The 12,946-nt window shown below is 37.2% G+C and overlaps 2 protein-coding genes across 3 annotated transcripts in view; both read left to right on the top strand.

Annotated features, from left to right (window-relative positions):
• The first annotated feature begins 3,395 nt into the window (after window positions 1-3,395).
• On the top strand, window positions 3,396-5,170 carry mrpl57 (mitochondrial ribosomal protein L57). The gene is made up of 2 exons (XM_083694551.1): window positions 3,396-3,575; window positions 4,584-5,170. Exon 2 carries the CDS (start codon window positions 4,608-4,610, stop codon window positions 4,917-4,919), a length of 312 nt encoding a protein of 103 aa, XP_083550677.1. The 5' UTR covers window positions 3,396-3,575; window positions 4,584-4,607; the 3' UTR covers window positions 4,920-5,170.
• A 2,196-nt stretch (window positions 5,171-7,366) lies between these two features.
• Window positions 7,367-12,946, top strand: part of kcnh1a (potassium voltage-gated channel, subfamily H (eag-related), member 1a) — a gene marked incomplete at both ends in the record, with an annotated part of 65,873 nt that continues 60,293 nt past the window's right edge. For both annotated transcript variants that reach the window (XM_083696224.1, XM_083696223.1), the window contains one exon: window positions 7,367-7,439. In XM_083696224.1, the coding sequence (XP_083552350.1) occupies window positions 7,367-7,439 (73 nt within the window). The remainder of the gene's footprint in view (window positions 7,440-12,946) is intronic.

Raw genomic sequence — 12,946 nt, 5'->3', positions numbered from 1 at the left:
AACTTTTACTATTATTATAGGCCATAAGTTACTGGTGTACCCCTCTTTTATAGTTTTGTTCATGTCTGAAAGAGCAGTTTTGCAAATTGGAGGCTCTGAGTGATTCAGTGAGTCAAGGATTAAGGTCTTGAACAAAAGAGAAAAGAACAAAATAATTCAGTTTGGTAAGAAGATTTGAAATGTATATTACTACTGAGTTTACCTTTAGTGCATATAGCAAGATAAGGTAGATACGTATATTTACTCATGGCTTCTTAATGGTCCGAATGTGTTCTTGTCTACCTCAAGAGATGGTTACACCCGATATGATCAAGAGTCCTTTTCAGGGTCTACCTGCGTGGTAATTCATTCAATGTGCCCAGAGATGTAATCAGAACACACATTTGAAATGAAAATGACCTCTATTCTTTTTGTTTAATAACTTAGAAACATGGTGTGCTCTACCAAAGAGTACATTTAAGAAGGAGTGCTTTCAGGCAGTACAGTTAGTTAGTTGTCATGTGAAGATTATAGCTAGAAATACCAATGTGCGCAATGAGTAACAATGTTCAGCAGGTTGCAGCCAATTAGTAATGAAATTGACCGCAACCTGCTGAACATGGTAATGTAATGAGAATGAGCAGCACACCCTCCTTCTCAAATGTAACAAATTATTTCAGATGTAAAATTCATCAGGCAGCAATGAATTTCTTTCAGAGATGTTTATCTTTTTACATCCAATTTCATTATGTTCCTCTCACTGGATCAAGTATCACTCACTTGGAAAGCTGATTTTCATTAATATTGAGACAATTTTAGACTTTGGAGCATAGGAGGGTCATATGCACATAATAGTTTACCAAAATATGTACATAATATTAACAGTTCTTGAGACAAAATGAATCTTTATTTTTATTTGATAAATCAAAACAACAAAAAATGCATTTGTTTGATCAACATTTTAGTTAACATGAACATAACTCTTTCTTAGTTCTGACAATGGTTTGCCATATAATGTTAATGTTGAAAAGTCGTCAGATGTGACCTCAAGCTTTAACAATATTGCTGACAAGCCAAAAATGTATTAATTGTAATGTTGATTGTCTTTATTTAATTTGACAAAACTAAATAGGTTGTGTGGTGAGATTAAGGGAATATGGAAAGTTAACAAAACAAATTCTCAAACCAATGACACAATTCAATTCATAGTTATTTAAGTATTAAACAAGTATGTACATTTTTCTATAGCCACATCTCTACTCACCTGGCCAAAATGCAACAGAATGAGTCAAGAAAATTGACACAAAAGAGGACAAACTGAAAGTGCTGAAAGGTTTTTAAAGAGATGTTCCAATGTTATTATTTTCTCCATGCATTACACTTACCTTAGCTGTAGTACATTACACTTTTAAGGTACATATTCCACTTTTTAAATGAAAGACCCAGTGATATGACAAGTAACATAATTTCTGAGCTGTTTCAGTTTCACCTAAGATAGATGTTTAATGCCATTCCATAGGCATCTGTGCATCCTTAATTTGTTTTTCAGCCAAATGGCTGGTCTTTCACTTGTTATGTTATAAACTTTAGCAATAGGGCTGGGGAAATGTGGATGCAGCGGTCCATTATATTTAAATAATAGCTCTAAACATATTTCAAAGCTATACATTGTTTATTTACACACTACCAACAATGGTGTGTAAAACAACCTTATAGTTGGAAGTATGATGCATATGTTGCATTAAATTAGAGTGGATTTTCAGAGGAGATTTTTCACTTGATAAAGTGACTTTCGACAAAGTTTTCAGAAGGAATACTATTATTATACCAAGGATTGAAGTGTAAGGTATAATATATTTACGGAATTAACAGGATCCAAACTGAGTAAACAATGGTTTTCTATGATTGACTATGACTATACAATTGTAAGGACATCTAAAACGACCTGGAATAATCAACTACAACTATGGTAAGTGTAAAAGAAGGAATTGTTGTTGTGTTTTATTTAAAGTGGAATATACCCTTTAAGGGTATAATCATTGGTTACCTGCAGATGCGTGGACATGCAGATGGGTGGACATGTGATTCAAGGAAGATGTCAGAATATGGGCACAATATCCATAATCAATATACACATACGATACAGTAGGCTATGCACTGAACACTTTCTTGAGCACATTTGGGCTCTGTTACAGATTTATGTGAGCTCTTTATTCTATTGAGAGTCAAGATTCTAATCGTTTTCAGAACCTCGATAAGTCCGTCCACATGTTTACTCCTCTCTGTGGACTAGCAATTTTCCCACCCCAGGAGGGAGTTTGCATGAATGTGTGTCTCATTAATGAATTAATCAAACAACTGCTTATATGAGCTACCTTTCTGACAAGTTATCAATAAAGACAATATTATGACGCATCATGTGTGGTTGTGCTAGTCTTTGTTTTTTCTAAGAGTGGAATTATTTTATTCATTAAATGGAGATAGCAGTAGTTCAGGCAGGGCACTCTAAGTCAAACGGCGCAGCTGTCACTCTGCATGTAGCTTTCCCATGGGGAGTTTCAAGTCATGGGCTCCCTGCCATATTGTATACACTTGTATGTTATGGTTGTTTAACTCAAGGCAGGGAGCTCTACAGAGTGGAAGCATCCAGTTTTGCCAAGCTTAAATGTATTACCATTTTCATGCAATAAATAGTTAAACTGACGTGAGTGACCTGACTGAAAAGAATAAAAGGCGGATAAAGTAACAGAAGAGAGGGATGACAGGGCAGACTGCTGGAACCTCTGGAAGGAGAGTACATGTAGGTCAAATTAACACAGCCTACATTGTTTGTTTACAAACATTACAACAATACAACAATACAAATCAAAAACATAACCAGTTTACTATATGTCCTAATGGGTATTCTCGCATTGCCAAACTTCCAAGTCTTGTGAAAGACTGGAACAAGTCATTAAATCTGAAACATTTGGCCTATGTTTTCAGTGGATGATAACATCAAAGATTCAAGATTCAAGATTCTTTATTTGTCACGTGCATACAAGTATACAGTAAAATGCAAAAGTGACAGTGCCACAGAGCAGTGCAACAATAAGTTTTAAAATAGAATAAAATATAAGTTCTAAAAAATATAAACAGTATGAACAGTATAAACAATATAAACAGTATAAACAAAGCCTCTTTCAAAATAATATCGATAATCTCAGATTATTATTATTTTTTTTTTACATCAAATTCTAAATTCCATGTCTTATTGCACTGAACACATTATTTACTATATGATAAGACTTCCTGAAGCCTAGACCTATTGTGTTCAATCTTTCTGATCTCTACGGCACCTCGCGCTGGAATGAAAAAGTCATTTCACGTGAAATGGACTTCTGAATTTGATCATTCTAGCTTTCCGTAGAGTTACGCGGATGTAGGTTAAGTCACATGGAGATGTATTTGAGGGTCACGTCAAAGAGGTATTAAACCTACAATTGCCCAAGTAAATAGTATTTTTAGTCACGCTCTTCACGAGAACAAATACCATTTTGGAATAACTGGTACTTGTAACTGCAGTTGGAACGCATTTATTTTTCTCATTACGCTCGGTAAGCAGACACTCAATGACTTATCAATCATAGACTAAATTCGTGCAGAGACAGCTCGCTGCCAAACAACCTAATACATCCTCTTTGACCAACTAGTTTTATTTCAATAAATGACAACGTCTCCGACTGTAGCTGCCCATAGGGCTTGCATAGAGGAGGATGCTATCCAGTTAAGCCCCTAGCCAGCTAGCTAATTATGCCAGCTAAAAAATCAATGTTTGTACTAGCCAGGGAAACTAGCTCATGACAAATATTGTTACTCTCTAATAGCACAATAATCCGCCGCATTCGGCACAATTCAGTCAATTGCAGATTAAGATTGCGGTTTTCCTTGACCTTGGATACAAATGCAAATATACATTATTGTGCAGAATGAAACCATGTTGCATTTAAAATGCAGTCACTAGATACTGTAGCGGAGATGATTTGGAATCACGCTCTCATGATGAGGTAGCCCTGCCTGCAACAACTTCTAAGACCAGAGATGTAGCTCTCGTACCACGAGGATGTCCTCTTGGTGTATAGTATACTAACGGTGTATAACGGTGTTGCGTAATTCAATCCTGGAAACCTGATCTCTGCAATTGATTGCATTTCGTTAAAATGTAGTCAGAGAACTTACTTCCGGTTCAAGCCAATAATCCTCATTTATTTTTCCCATTGGGATATTTTCAAAAAGCTAATATAGTGTAAGATTCAGGCTTAAAGTTTCTTGTACGTTTTCAAGTACTTAGACTTAGAGACGAAAAGTGTGACTAATCAAATGCTTGTTAATTGGATAAGAAAACTATAGGCCTGCATGTTATTATTAGCTGTTGAATGAATGGGGATTTTCAGCTCGAACCAGAAGTAACTTCAACAAACTCAATCAAGCTACATTCTGACGACACGCTTCAGATCTCTATTATCCTGATGACTTGTAGAGCTATTAAACGTAATCATTATATCCTGAGCTGGGCTGCCAACCACTACACTGTACTACTGCTTTTTTCTTTTCCATCTTGTTAGATTCCAGTTGAGAAAAGATTTACGATGTTCCTCACCCTGACTCTGTTGAGGAAAGGCATCCCAGGGAAGCAGTGGATTGGGAAGTACAGACGTCCGCGGGTCATCACGTGGCAGATGAAACGCAACACAGTGGTCCGATTGGAGCGTGAGGCGGAGAACGAGTACTGGATCAGCAGGCCGTACATGAGCAAGGACCAGGAGCACGGCCATGCCGCAGAGCGCCGTGCCCAGTCCTGGCTTAAAATCAAGGAGAGTAAATTTGCCACGTTCCCTGAGCACAAGTACATAGTAGACCACCTCAGTCATCTCAACACAACAAAGACATGGTCCAGTTAATGAAATGAATGAATTATGGACTTTCTGTGGGCCTTGAACATGTGCGGGCTGCTACTCAACTCATTTGTGTCTATTCCTTAGCTATGTGAGACCAGAATGGTTGTCTTTATAAAGGAAGCCCTTGTTTGAAGAAGATGTGTGATTTACCGTTTGTTCTTTTAACTAGGGGTGTAAGTCTCAAACTTGCCCACAATGTGATATACAGTCACCTCCATATGTGTTTTGACAGTTAAAACAATAATAAAACAATATAACCCTAACTTTTTTGGCTCTATTTTCCAACAAATTGAGTTTAAGACCAAATGATATGAGGCAAAAGTACAGAATGTCAGCTATTATTTGAGGGTATTGTCATACATACCTGTTTTACCATTTAGAAGTAAAAGCACTTCACGTGTGTAGTCCTCCCCCCATTTCAAGGAGTCCTAACTTAAAGGGGAACACTAACTAAATATGGGAAATTGTTATTGTTCCTAAAACTGTACTTAGTGGTACACTGTCTGTTAAAGATCTCACCTCTCCTTCAGTGAGAGCCACAAAGCTTCAATCAAAGGGACTACGTCATAGATTACATGCCCTCAAATATAGAATAATGTGCCCTCCCAACTGCAGCGTGGATCAAAATAAATGTTCTGTCACAGCAATCAAGCATTTTCTCCGGGAAGCCATATTGATTGTGAGATGGGTCATACACATTTTAAATGGTAAAAATGTGTCATGGTTTCACAATTGAGTCATCAATTGACACAACAAACATTTACAATTCAGGAAGTGATTGTTATTTACAAAAAACCCAACCCTGTTAAACAAGAACCTAGTGGTTGGGCAGAACATTCAATACAAATTACACATTGCTCCTTTGATTCTCTTTGGAAAAAGCTTACTACCTCAGTTTGTCTTCAATTCAAGTGTACAGTATTATTTATCTGACTTGGACAGGATATACTCAGGAATTTATAATGAATAGTATTGCATCACAATATATAATACGTTTGTGTATTTGTGCATGGGGAAACACACATATCTACAGCACATTTTTTCAATGGTAAATGTCAAAGAGCAGCCTGGGCCGAGAAGGAGGATCATATCCTGGAGCTAATAAAGAACATTGTCCTGACAGTCTTTCATTAAATTCCACACAGAAAAATTGCTGATATACTGTGGACTGTTATCTAAAATGACAAAGATCCATGCACGTATGTGAGTTATGAGTTGTCCAGAGAAGAGCATGGTACTTCAAAAACACATTTATTCAACTTAAGATGGCACCCAGAGTCAATTATCAGGTAAATGTTGGTGTACAATTGCTGATGTGTATAATCAAGATATGTCCGTAATAAGACCTTTAGTCTTTTGTAGGAAACATACAGTAATCAATTTGCTCCCTTCATAGCAAGTGTATTTCCTTCCAAAAGTGCTTCTGTTTGTGTTTGCATGAGCCAATGTTGTATTTATGTTTGGTCCCTTTGTTTGCTTCCTCATTGATTCTCTCAGACTTTAAGGTTTTCAATTCTCCTGATAGGAACACAAATTTGATGAGGTGAAGCCCTTACGGGGCTCTCAAGACTAAGACAGGGTAAATACTTTCAATAATACAACTTCACTCATGATATGTGTATCCCTGAAAGAGCTGCTTGTGCTAATGCTTTGCGAGGGAGAGAAGGGCACAATCATGGAAACACCATCTCCCTCTCCTCAAATGATAAGCTGCTTGTCTAGTATCATGGCACGAGTGTAACGGTGGTCATATGGGTTTACTTTCTCCCGGTTTATTCTGGAGACAGGCAATGGGGAGAGTCTTCATTTGGATATGAACTGCAGATAGCCCAGTTACAATATTTCACCAGCAGAGGTCACTTGGATAATATCCATAACAGATCATTTTTGAGGTGCATTTGTAAATCTGTTACCGACATAAGGCTTGCCAGCTGATGAATTGGCACTGTTAGCTCATACACATGACCAATGCGTTACTACAGAATATTAACAGACACTGATATTCAATTAATTAGGCCTAGTTGAAAAAGACAATTTTGCTAAGTAATGTTATGTCTCAAGTCAGAAGCGTTTGAGAGGAAGAATTAATTGCTTCATGTGTTATTTTATTTCATTTCACGACGTAATACCGATGTAACACCAGCAGAGGGAGCTCAAGTGTTAGAATGAGGTGCGTTCAGATAGAATTTGGGTACCAGTCACAGGCGCTCAAGCGGTGGAGAATCTGGATGCGATGTGCAGAGCGCATCACACGTCCTGGCGCTCGCTCAACAGGGGATCACCGTTTCAGGTGGAGAGAAGTCTGTCGGTGAGCCCTCCGCCTAATCTCAGTACGGAGAGAGGAGACCATGAAGACAGCTGTCAGGAGTAGCCTAATCGCTCTGCGGATAGTTACAGTATCCAGCCTTACCGACCGTTACCACCCACGGACTACTGAATGACGAGCCAGGATGGCCGGAGGACGGAGAGGACTTGTAGCCCCTCAAAACACTTTCTTAGAGAATATTGTCAGACGGTCTAACGGTAAGGACTACACTCTTATATAATGTATGTAAATACTTGAGAGGAGTTTCGCATTAACTTTCATGATTATATATATATATATTTAAAATGACATGAAGCATGTCAAACGCAAAGGAATGCGAGGATCGCTAATCGGTGAAAACATAGGCTATTTAACGAAACCGCGATAAAAAAAAATGAAGAGAACGAAAATTAACTTATTTCCCATCTCGTTGGAATCAGTTGTAGACCTGTTCAAATACACATACTGTAACGTTATTAAACACGGAGAATTCAGTGGCTTGCATGGTATCCAACAATAAAGAATGTATAGTCTAAAGTTCATATTATTTTCTATATTTATAAGGGGAAAATCCATATAATCCGTATTTCGCAATGGGATCATCAGGGAAATTATGTATAACACTTATACACAAATGTAAACAGTTTCAATTTATAATCTGGTTAGAAAGCTTGTGGAATTAGATTAAGACGGTTCCACAAATCGCATGCTGATTTATTTGTGTTGTTTTTAGAGGATGGAGATAGGCCGTCTGACCGTCTCTGCATTGAGCTTCTCTGGATTTTCATGCGCTCTAGACATCCCTCTTATATTACTCAACAATAGCGTATTCCATATACACCTTCTGCAAGTTGACCTACATTATTCTCTTGATGATAGGCAGGTACTTTGGAAACTTTTGAGAAAATTGTCTCAGTAGCTACTGGTGAAAGTATTGCCAGCATAACAATGTAAATTAGTAAACGATGATTGTCACTACAGCACCGATTTTATGTGATCTCACGGGGTGGTTTTAATAGGCTAATTCACTGTTCTTGAAATTGATAGATTGTAGCGATTAACTCGAGTTGAGATTGGACTCAATTCAAGCAAGTACTTTACTTCAATTACATCATGACATGCATTTGAGCCATGAGCCATTACAGTGTCTGATGCGTCAATGCATCAACTTGTCTTTATTTACATATTTATTTAAATTTATTGTGATTTATTTTGGACAAACTCGAATTGTCAAGACGTCTTTCTAAACTAATGTATCGGTTTGGTCCAGGAGAGATGTACAGTAAAGTTGTTAATTCTATGTTTGTGTTTAATCGTTCTGCGATTAACGGATTTAGTAGTAGGCCAGACCATCAGGTGAATAAACATTTCAACCTGATGAAGGACCTTGTTAACAAGAGACCATCATCCCTTAAATAGGAATGAATGGATTAATTGCATTTATGTGTGGACAGAACAGATTCATTGATTGAACTTCAAGATGTGGAGTGGATGAGTGCACAAGTATGATGGACTGAGATGCGGTCATACCCATATCTGCTCAATTGTGTTGTATGAATTTTGCAGTTACATGATATCCTTCAAAGAGATAGTTCAATCAACAAGCAAAAAAAAAAAAATCCATTATATTGGAAAATGTGGAAGTGTAAGTTGCTAAAAACAAGGACTTAAAAATGTTATTCTTGTATCGACTGCAGTGAAGGTATGTGGCTTATCACAGAAATGTCATTTTAGATTAAACTATCTCTTTCAGTGTAATATACCTACAGTGCCCTTGGAAAGTATTCAGACCCCTTCACTTTTTTCCACATTTTGTTGAGCTATAGACTCAATTTAAAATGGATTAAATTCAAAGAATTTGCCATCAATCCACACACAATACCCCAGAATGACAAAGCAAAAACAGGTTTTTAGATATTTCTGTAAATTTATTAAAATTGAAATACAGAAATACCTCATGTACATAAGTATTCAGACCCTTTTCTATGACACTCTTAAAATGAGCTAAAATGCAAAATTGTCATCAACAAATAACTCAGTAAGTTGAATTGAGTCCATCTTAATGCAAGGATAATAGTTCATGTAATTTTGGAATTAATATCTTTGTTTAGGAATCAATTACACACTGTGTGGATCAGGTTGTCATTACAAACTGAGCAAATGGAGAGGAACAAAACTGCTCAGGAATGCAACTCCTGAGGCCTGGGGAGACATACAAAAATCTACAAAGTTGAATGGTGGAGAGGAAAAAGCACAGTCGACAACATCCTCGCAGTCACTCTACAAAATTGGTCTATAACCAAGTGGCCAAAAAGAATCCCTTAATGGAAAATAATCTCTCATATCGATAATTGTGTTTGCAACAATGAATTCAAATGATACAGCAAATAAAGTGGCTGGAAATGTGTTTATATGGTTTTACTACAAATCATTAAATTTGGTGCAAATCCAGCACATGCAATGCAGTTTCCACATCATCTCTCTTGTGAAGAATAGCGGTAGCTGCATCAAGTTATAGGTATGTTTGTCACTGGCAGGGACTGGGGAGTTTGTCAGGATCAAGAGAAAATTATGAAATTTACTGAGTTAGTAATCCTAATCTACACAGTGTGTAATTGATTCCTATGTAAATCAGAGACCCTATAAAAACAAAGATATTAATTCCAAAATTACATTAACTATTATCCTTGCATTAAGAACTTATTGAGTGATTTGTTGATGGCATTTTTGCATTTTAGCTAATTTTAAGAGTGTCATAGCAAAGGGTCTGAATACTTATGTACATGAGCTATTTCTGTATTTCAATTTTAATAAATGTACTGAAATTTCAAAAAACGTGTTTTTGCTTTGTCATTCTGGGGTATTGTGTGTGTATTGATGGCAAATTATTTTAATTTAATCCATTTTAAATTGAGTGTATAACACAACAAAATGTGGAAAAAGTGAAGGGGTCTGAATGCTTTCCGAAGGCACTGTATCTCAACATGTCATCATGTGAAACGTTGGTTGCGAAGCCGCACCCAAATCACTCAATGTAACAGCCGTTTGTTTAAACTAGTTTGTCTCTGTTATCTTTTCTGTTTTAACTTAACCATTTTTCTGTTTTAACTTTTCAGTTTGGACATTATCACATAGACAGACAGGTACTCCAAGCTTCAGAGTGATGCTTATGTTTTCTCTCTTATCTCCCTCTCTAACTGTTTGTACAGAACTATGTATGTTGTTCTATACCAATTGCTGTTAATTTACAAAGCACTTAATCAACTTCTAACATCTCATTCATCTGTTTCACACACACGGCACATACAAGGCGGCACACACACACACACACACACACACACACACACACACACACACACACACACACACACACACACACACACACATCCAAAAGGTTTGGAATTGTTAATTCATAGAGACACCTCTTAGTTGAATGATGCTTAGCTACTCAGCTGTAACAGCATTATCGTTACAACCTTGTGAAATAACAATTGTTGGCATGGAACCTCCTTCTCCACTTTCATATTGTGGTTGTGTTTGTGTCAGTAGTTTTAGTGCCTGTCTTCATTTTGAGGGTAGTAGCATATGTAGTTTGTGTATTTTCTATTTTTCCCATTCTATTTCTTTTTGAGGACACCAGTATAGTGCAGTATGTGGCAAGCACTCCTTCATAAAGCTTAATGGATTGAACAATGCAATGCAGTGTTTAGTTCCCAACAACTCCCCCCGACTCTGAGGAACCCTCTAAAAATATTGGACAGAATGAACATTATTTTTGTATTAAAAATTTATCTTTATTATAAACACTCCCTGTTGTTTCCTGTGTATGTGTGTGTGTGTTTGTGTGTGTGTGTGTGTGTGTGTGTGTGTGTGTGTGTGAGCATCCCAGATGTTTACAGCTGCAATACTTGAGGGAACTGATGCTCATACGTTTTTAAAGGATTCTATTAAATCTTAATGGGGTTCTACATATATCAGAGCCAACCTACTTTCAAGAGGTGTGTGTGTGTGTGAGTGTGCAGGCGGGTGTGCATGTCTGTGATGATTTGAGGGTCTCATTCCCCTTCAACTTGCAGAATAACTTTGATCTGTAGGAGTGATATTTACAGGTATTACATATAGAGGGTCAGATTGAGCCAGGGCATGTACAGTACCACACATTAGGAATGTATAGCTTGGAATGTAAGTCTCCTTTGTGTGCTGTCACTGAGTATTATATTCAGATGGACTTTGGGGTTTTATGTGATAATTTGTGACAAATATCCTTAAACTGCCACTTCTATCATCTCTCCGGTACAAAAGTGGTGGAACCCCAATCCTCAATTAACCATTTTCTGTCGGATTGTGGGCATGCAATGTTTGTGCATTTTAAACTAATGCCTACTCTTGAATTTAACCTGGTTTTCTTGACTTTGTAGCTGAGTAGGTTCACTGTCAATTGTTTGTGAGCAGATCAAAAATTTATTTGATCCCCATCATATTAAGTCATGTATTGTTGGATTTTACAATGCGCCTGTTATTCATACAAATATGATACATGTGCCACTGCTTATGTAGCTGCATAGAAACACTTTTGTCAGCAATGCAGTGTAGTAAGTTAGTAACGGGTGGTTCACTATTGTTAATCTTGTACCAGGTTTTCCTGGTATTAGCACTGTTGTAGGACTATCCAGATGCATGTCTTTTACATTATGTGCAAATATCTGATATTTGTAATTATAGCTGCCGCTGGCCTCACTCAAATGGAAGCTTTTAGGGCAAGTATAGACTCCTGTTCTATAGAGTAGGCAAATGTCCATTTAGAAACTTAAATGACAACAGCATAAAGATTTACATCTGGGATTCAGTGCCAGCACCAGGAAATACACATACTGTACAAGTCTTAAAAATATTGAACCATCCTTTAAGTAAATCTGTGGCTGAGGCAGACAGACGTTTCTATGCCGTGTTTGAATTTCACCAGCCAGAAATCTGAAGGGGTATTACATTATGTAAACGTTTTTGAGACCTTTATATTTTATCATTTAATAACATTTGTTAACATATAAAGTCCCTCGTTAAAGTTATCCCAGAGGAATGCATTCTCTATGAGAATGATTTTGTAAATTCAGCCCTTAATCATAAGTGCTATGCTAATGAAAGCAGGTGACAGTTTGACAGTGCTAAAGAATGGCATGGCTGCCAAGTAAGGCCGTGTACCTTCAAATAATCAGCTTGGCACTTACTTCAAAAAAAGTTGGAAATGCCATGTATTGCGTGCATTGCCTATCCACACTTTTAAAAAATCTGATTGAATCCTACATACTATGCTACCTTCTCATGGAGGTTGTAAAATAAGAGGTTTAAAATACAGTTGCAAGGTTTGGGAGTAATATGATCTTTTTTTATATGAATTAGTGCCTTTCTTTTGTGTTGTCAAAATGGGGCCCTGGTGCCATGTAATGCCTTTTTTGGCATTATGACAGTCTTATGTATACCCCTTCAAGTGTTACCGACTTCTATAACTGTCCCCACATGCAATGCTTACTCAGCATCCAGGTAAGCATGCTCTGAGACTGAGTCAAGTACCCGTATGTGAAGGATTCTGCTGCTTTCCTTCTTATGTTGTCACAGTGCAGTGGCTTCCATTGTGAGGTGACTGTTGCCCCAGGGTTGGTGTCAACACTATTTCAGTTCAGAAAGTCGTTGAAATTCAACTCACAAATTTGAACATTTGCCTGTTATT

Source organism: Argentina silus, assembly GCF_951799395.1.
Source record: "Argentina silus genome assembly, chromosome: X".
NCBI lineage: Eukaryota > Metazoa > Chordata > Actinopteri > Argentiniformes > Argentinidae > Argentina > Argentina silus.
This window is presented reverse-complemented; position numbering and strand designations above follow the sequence as displayed.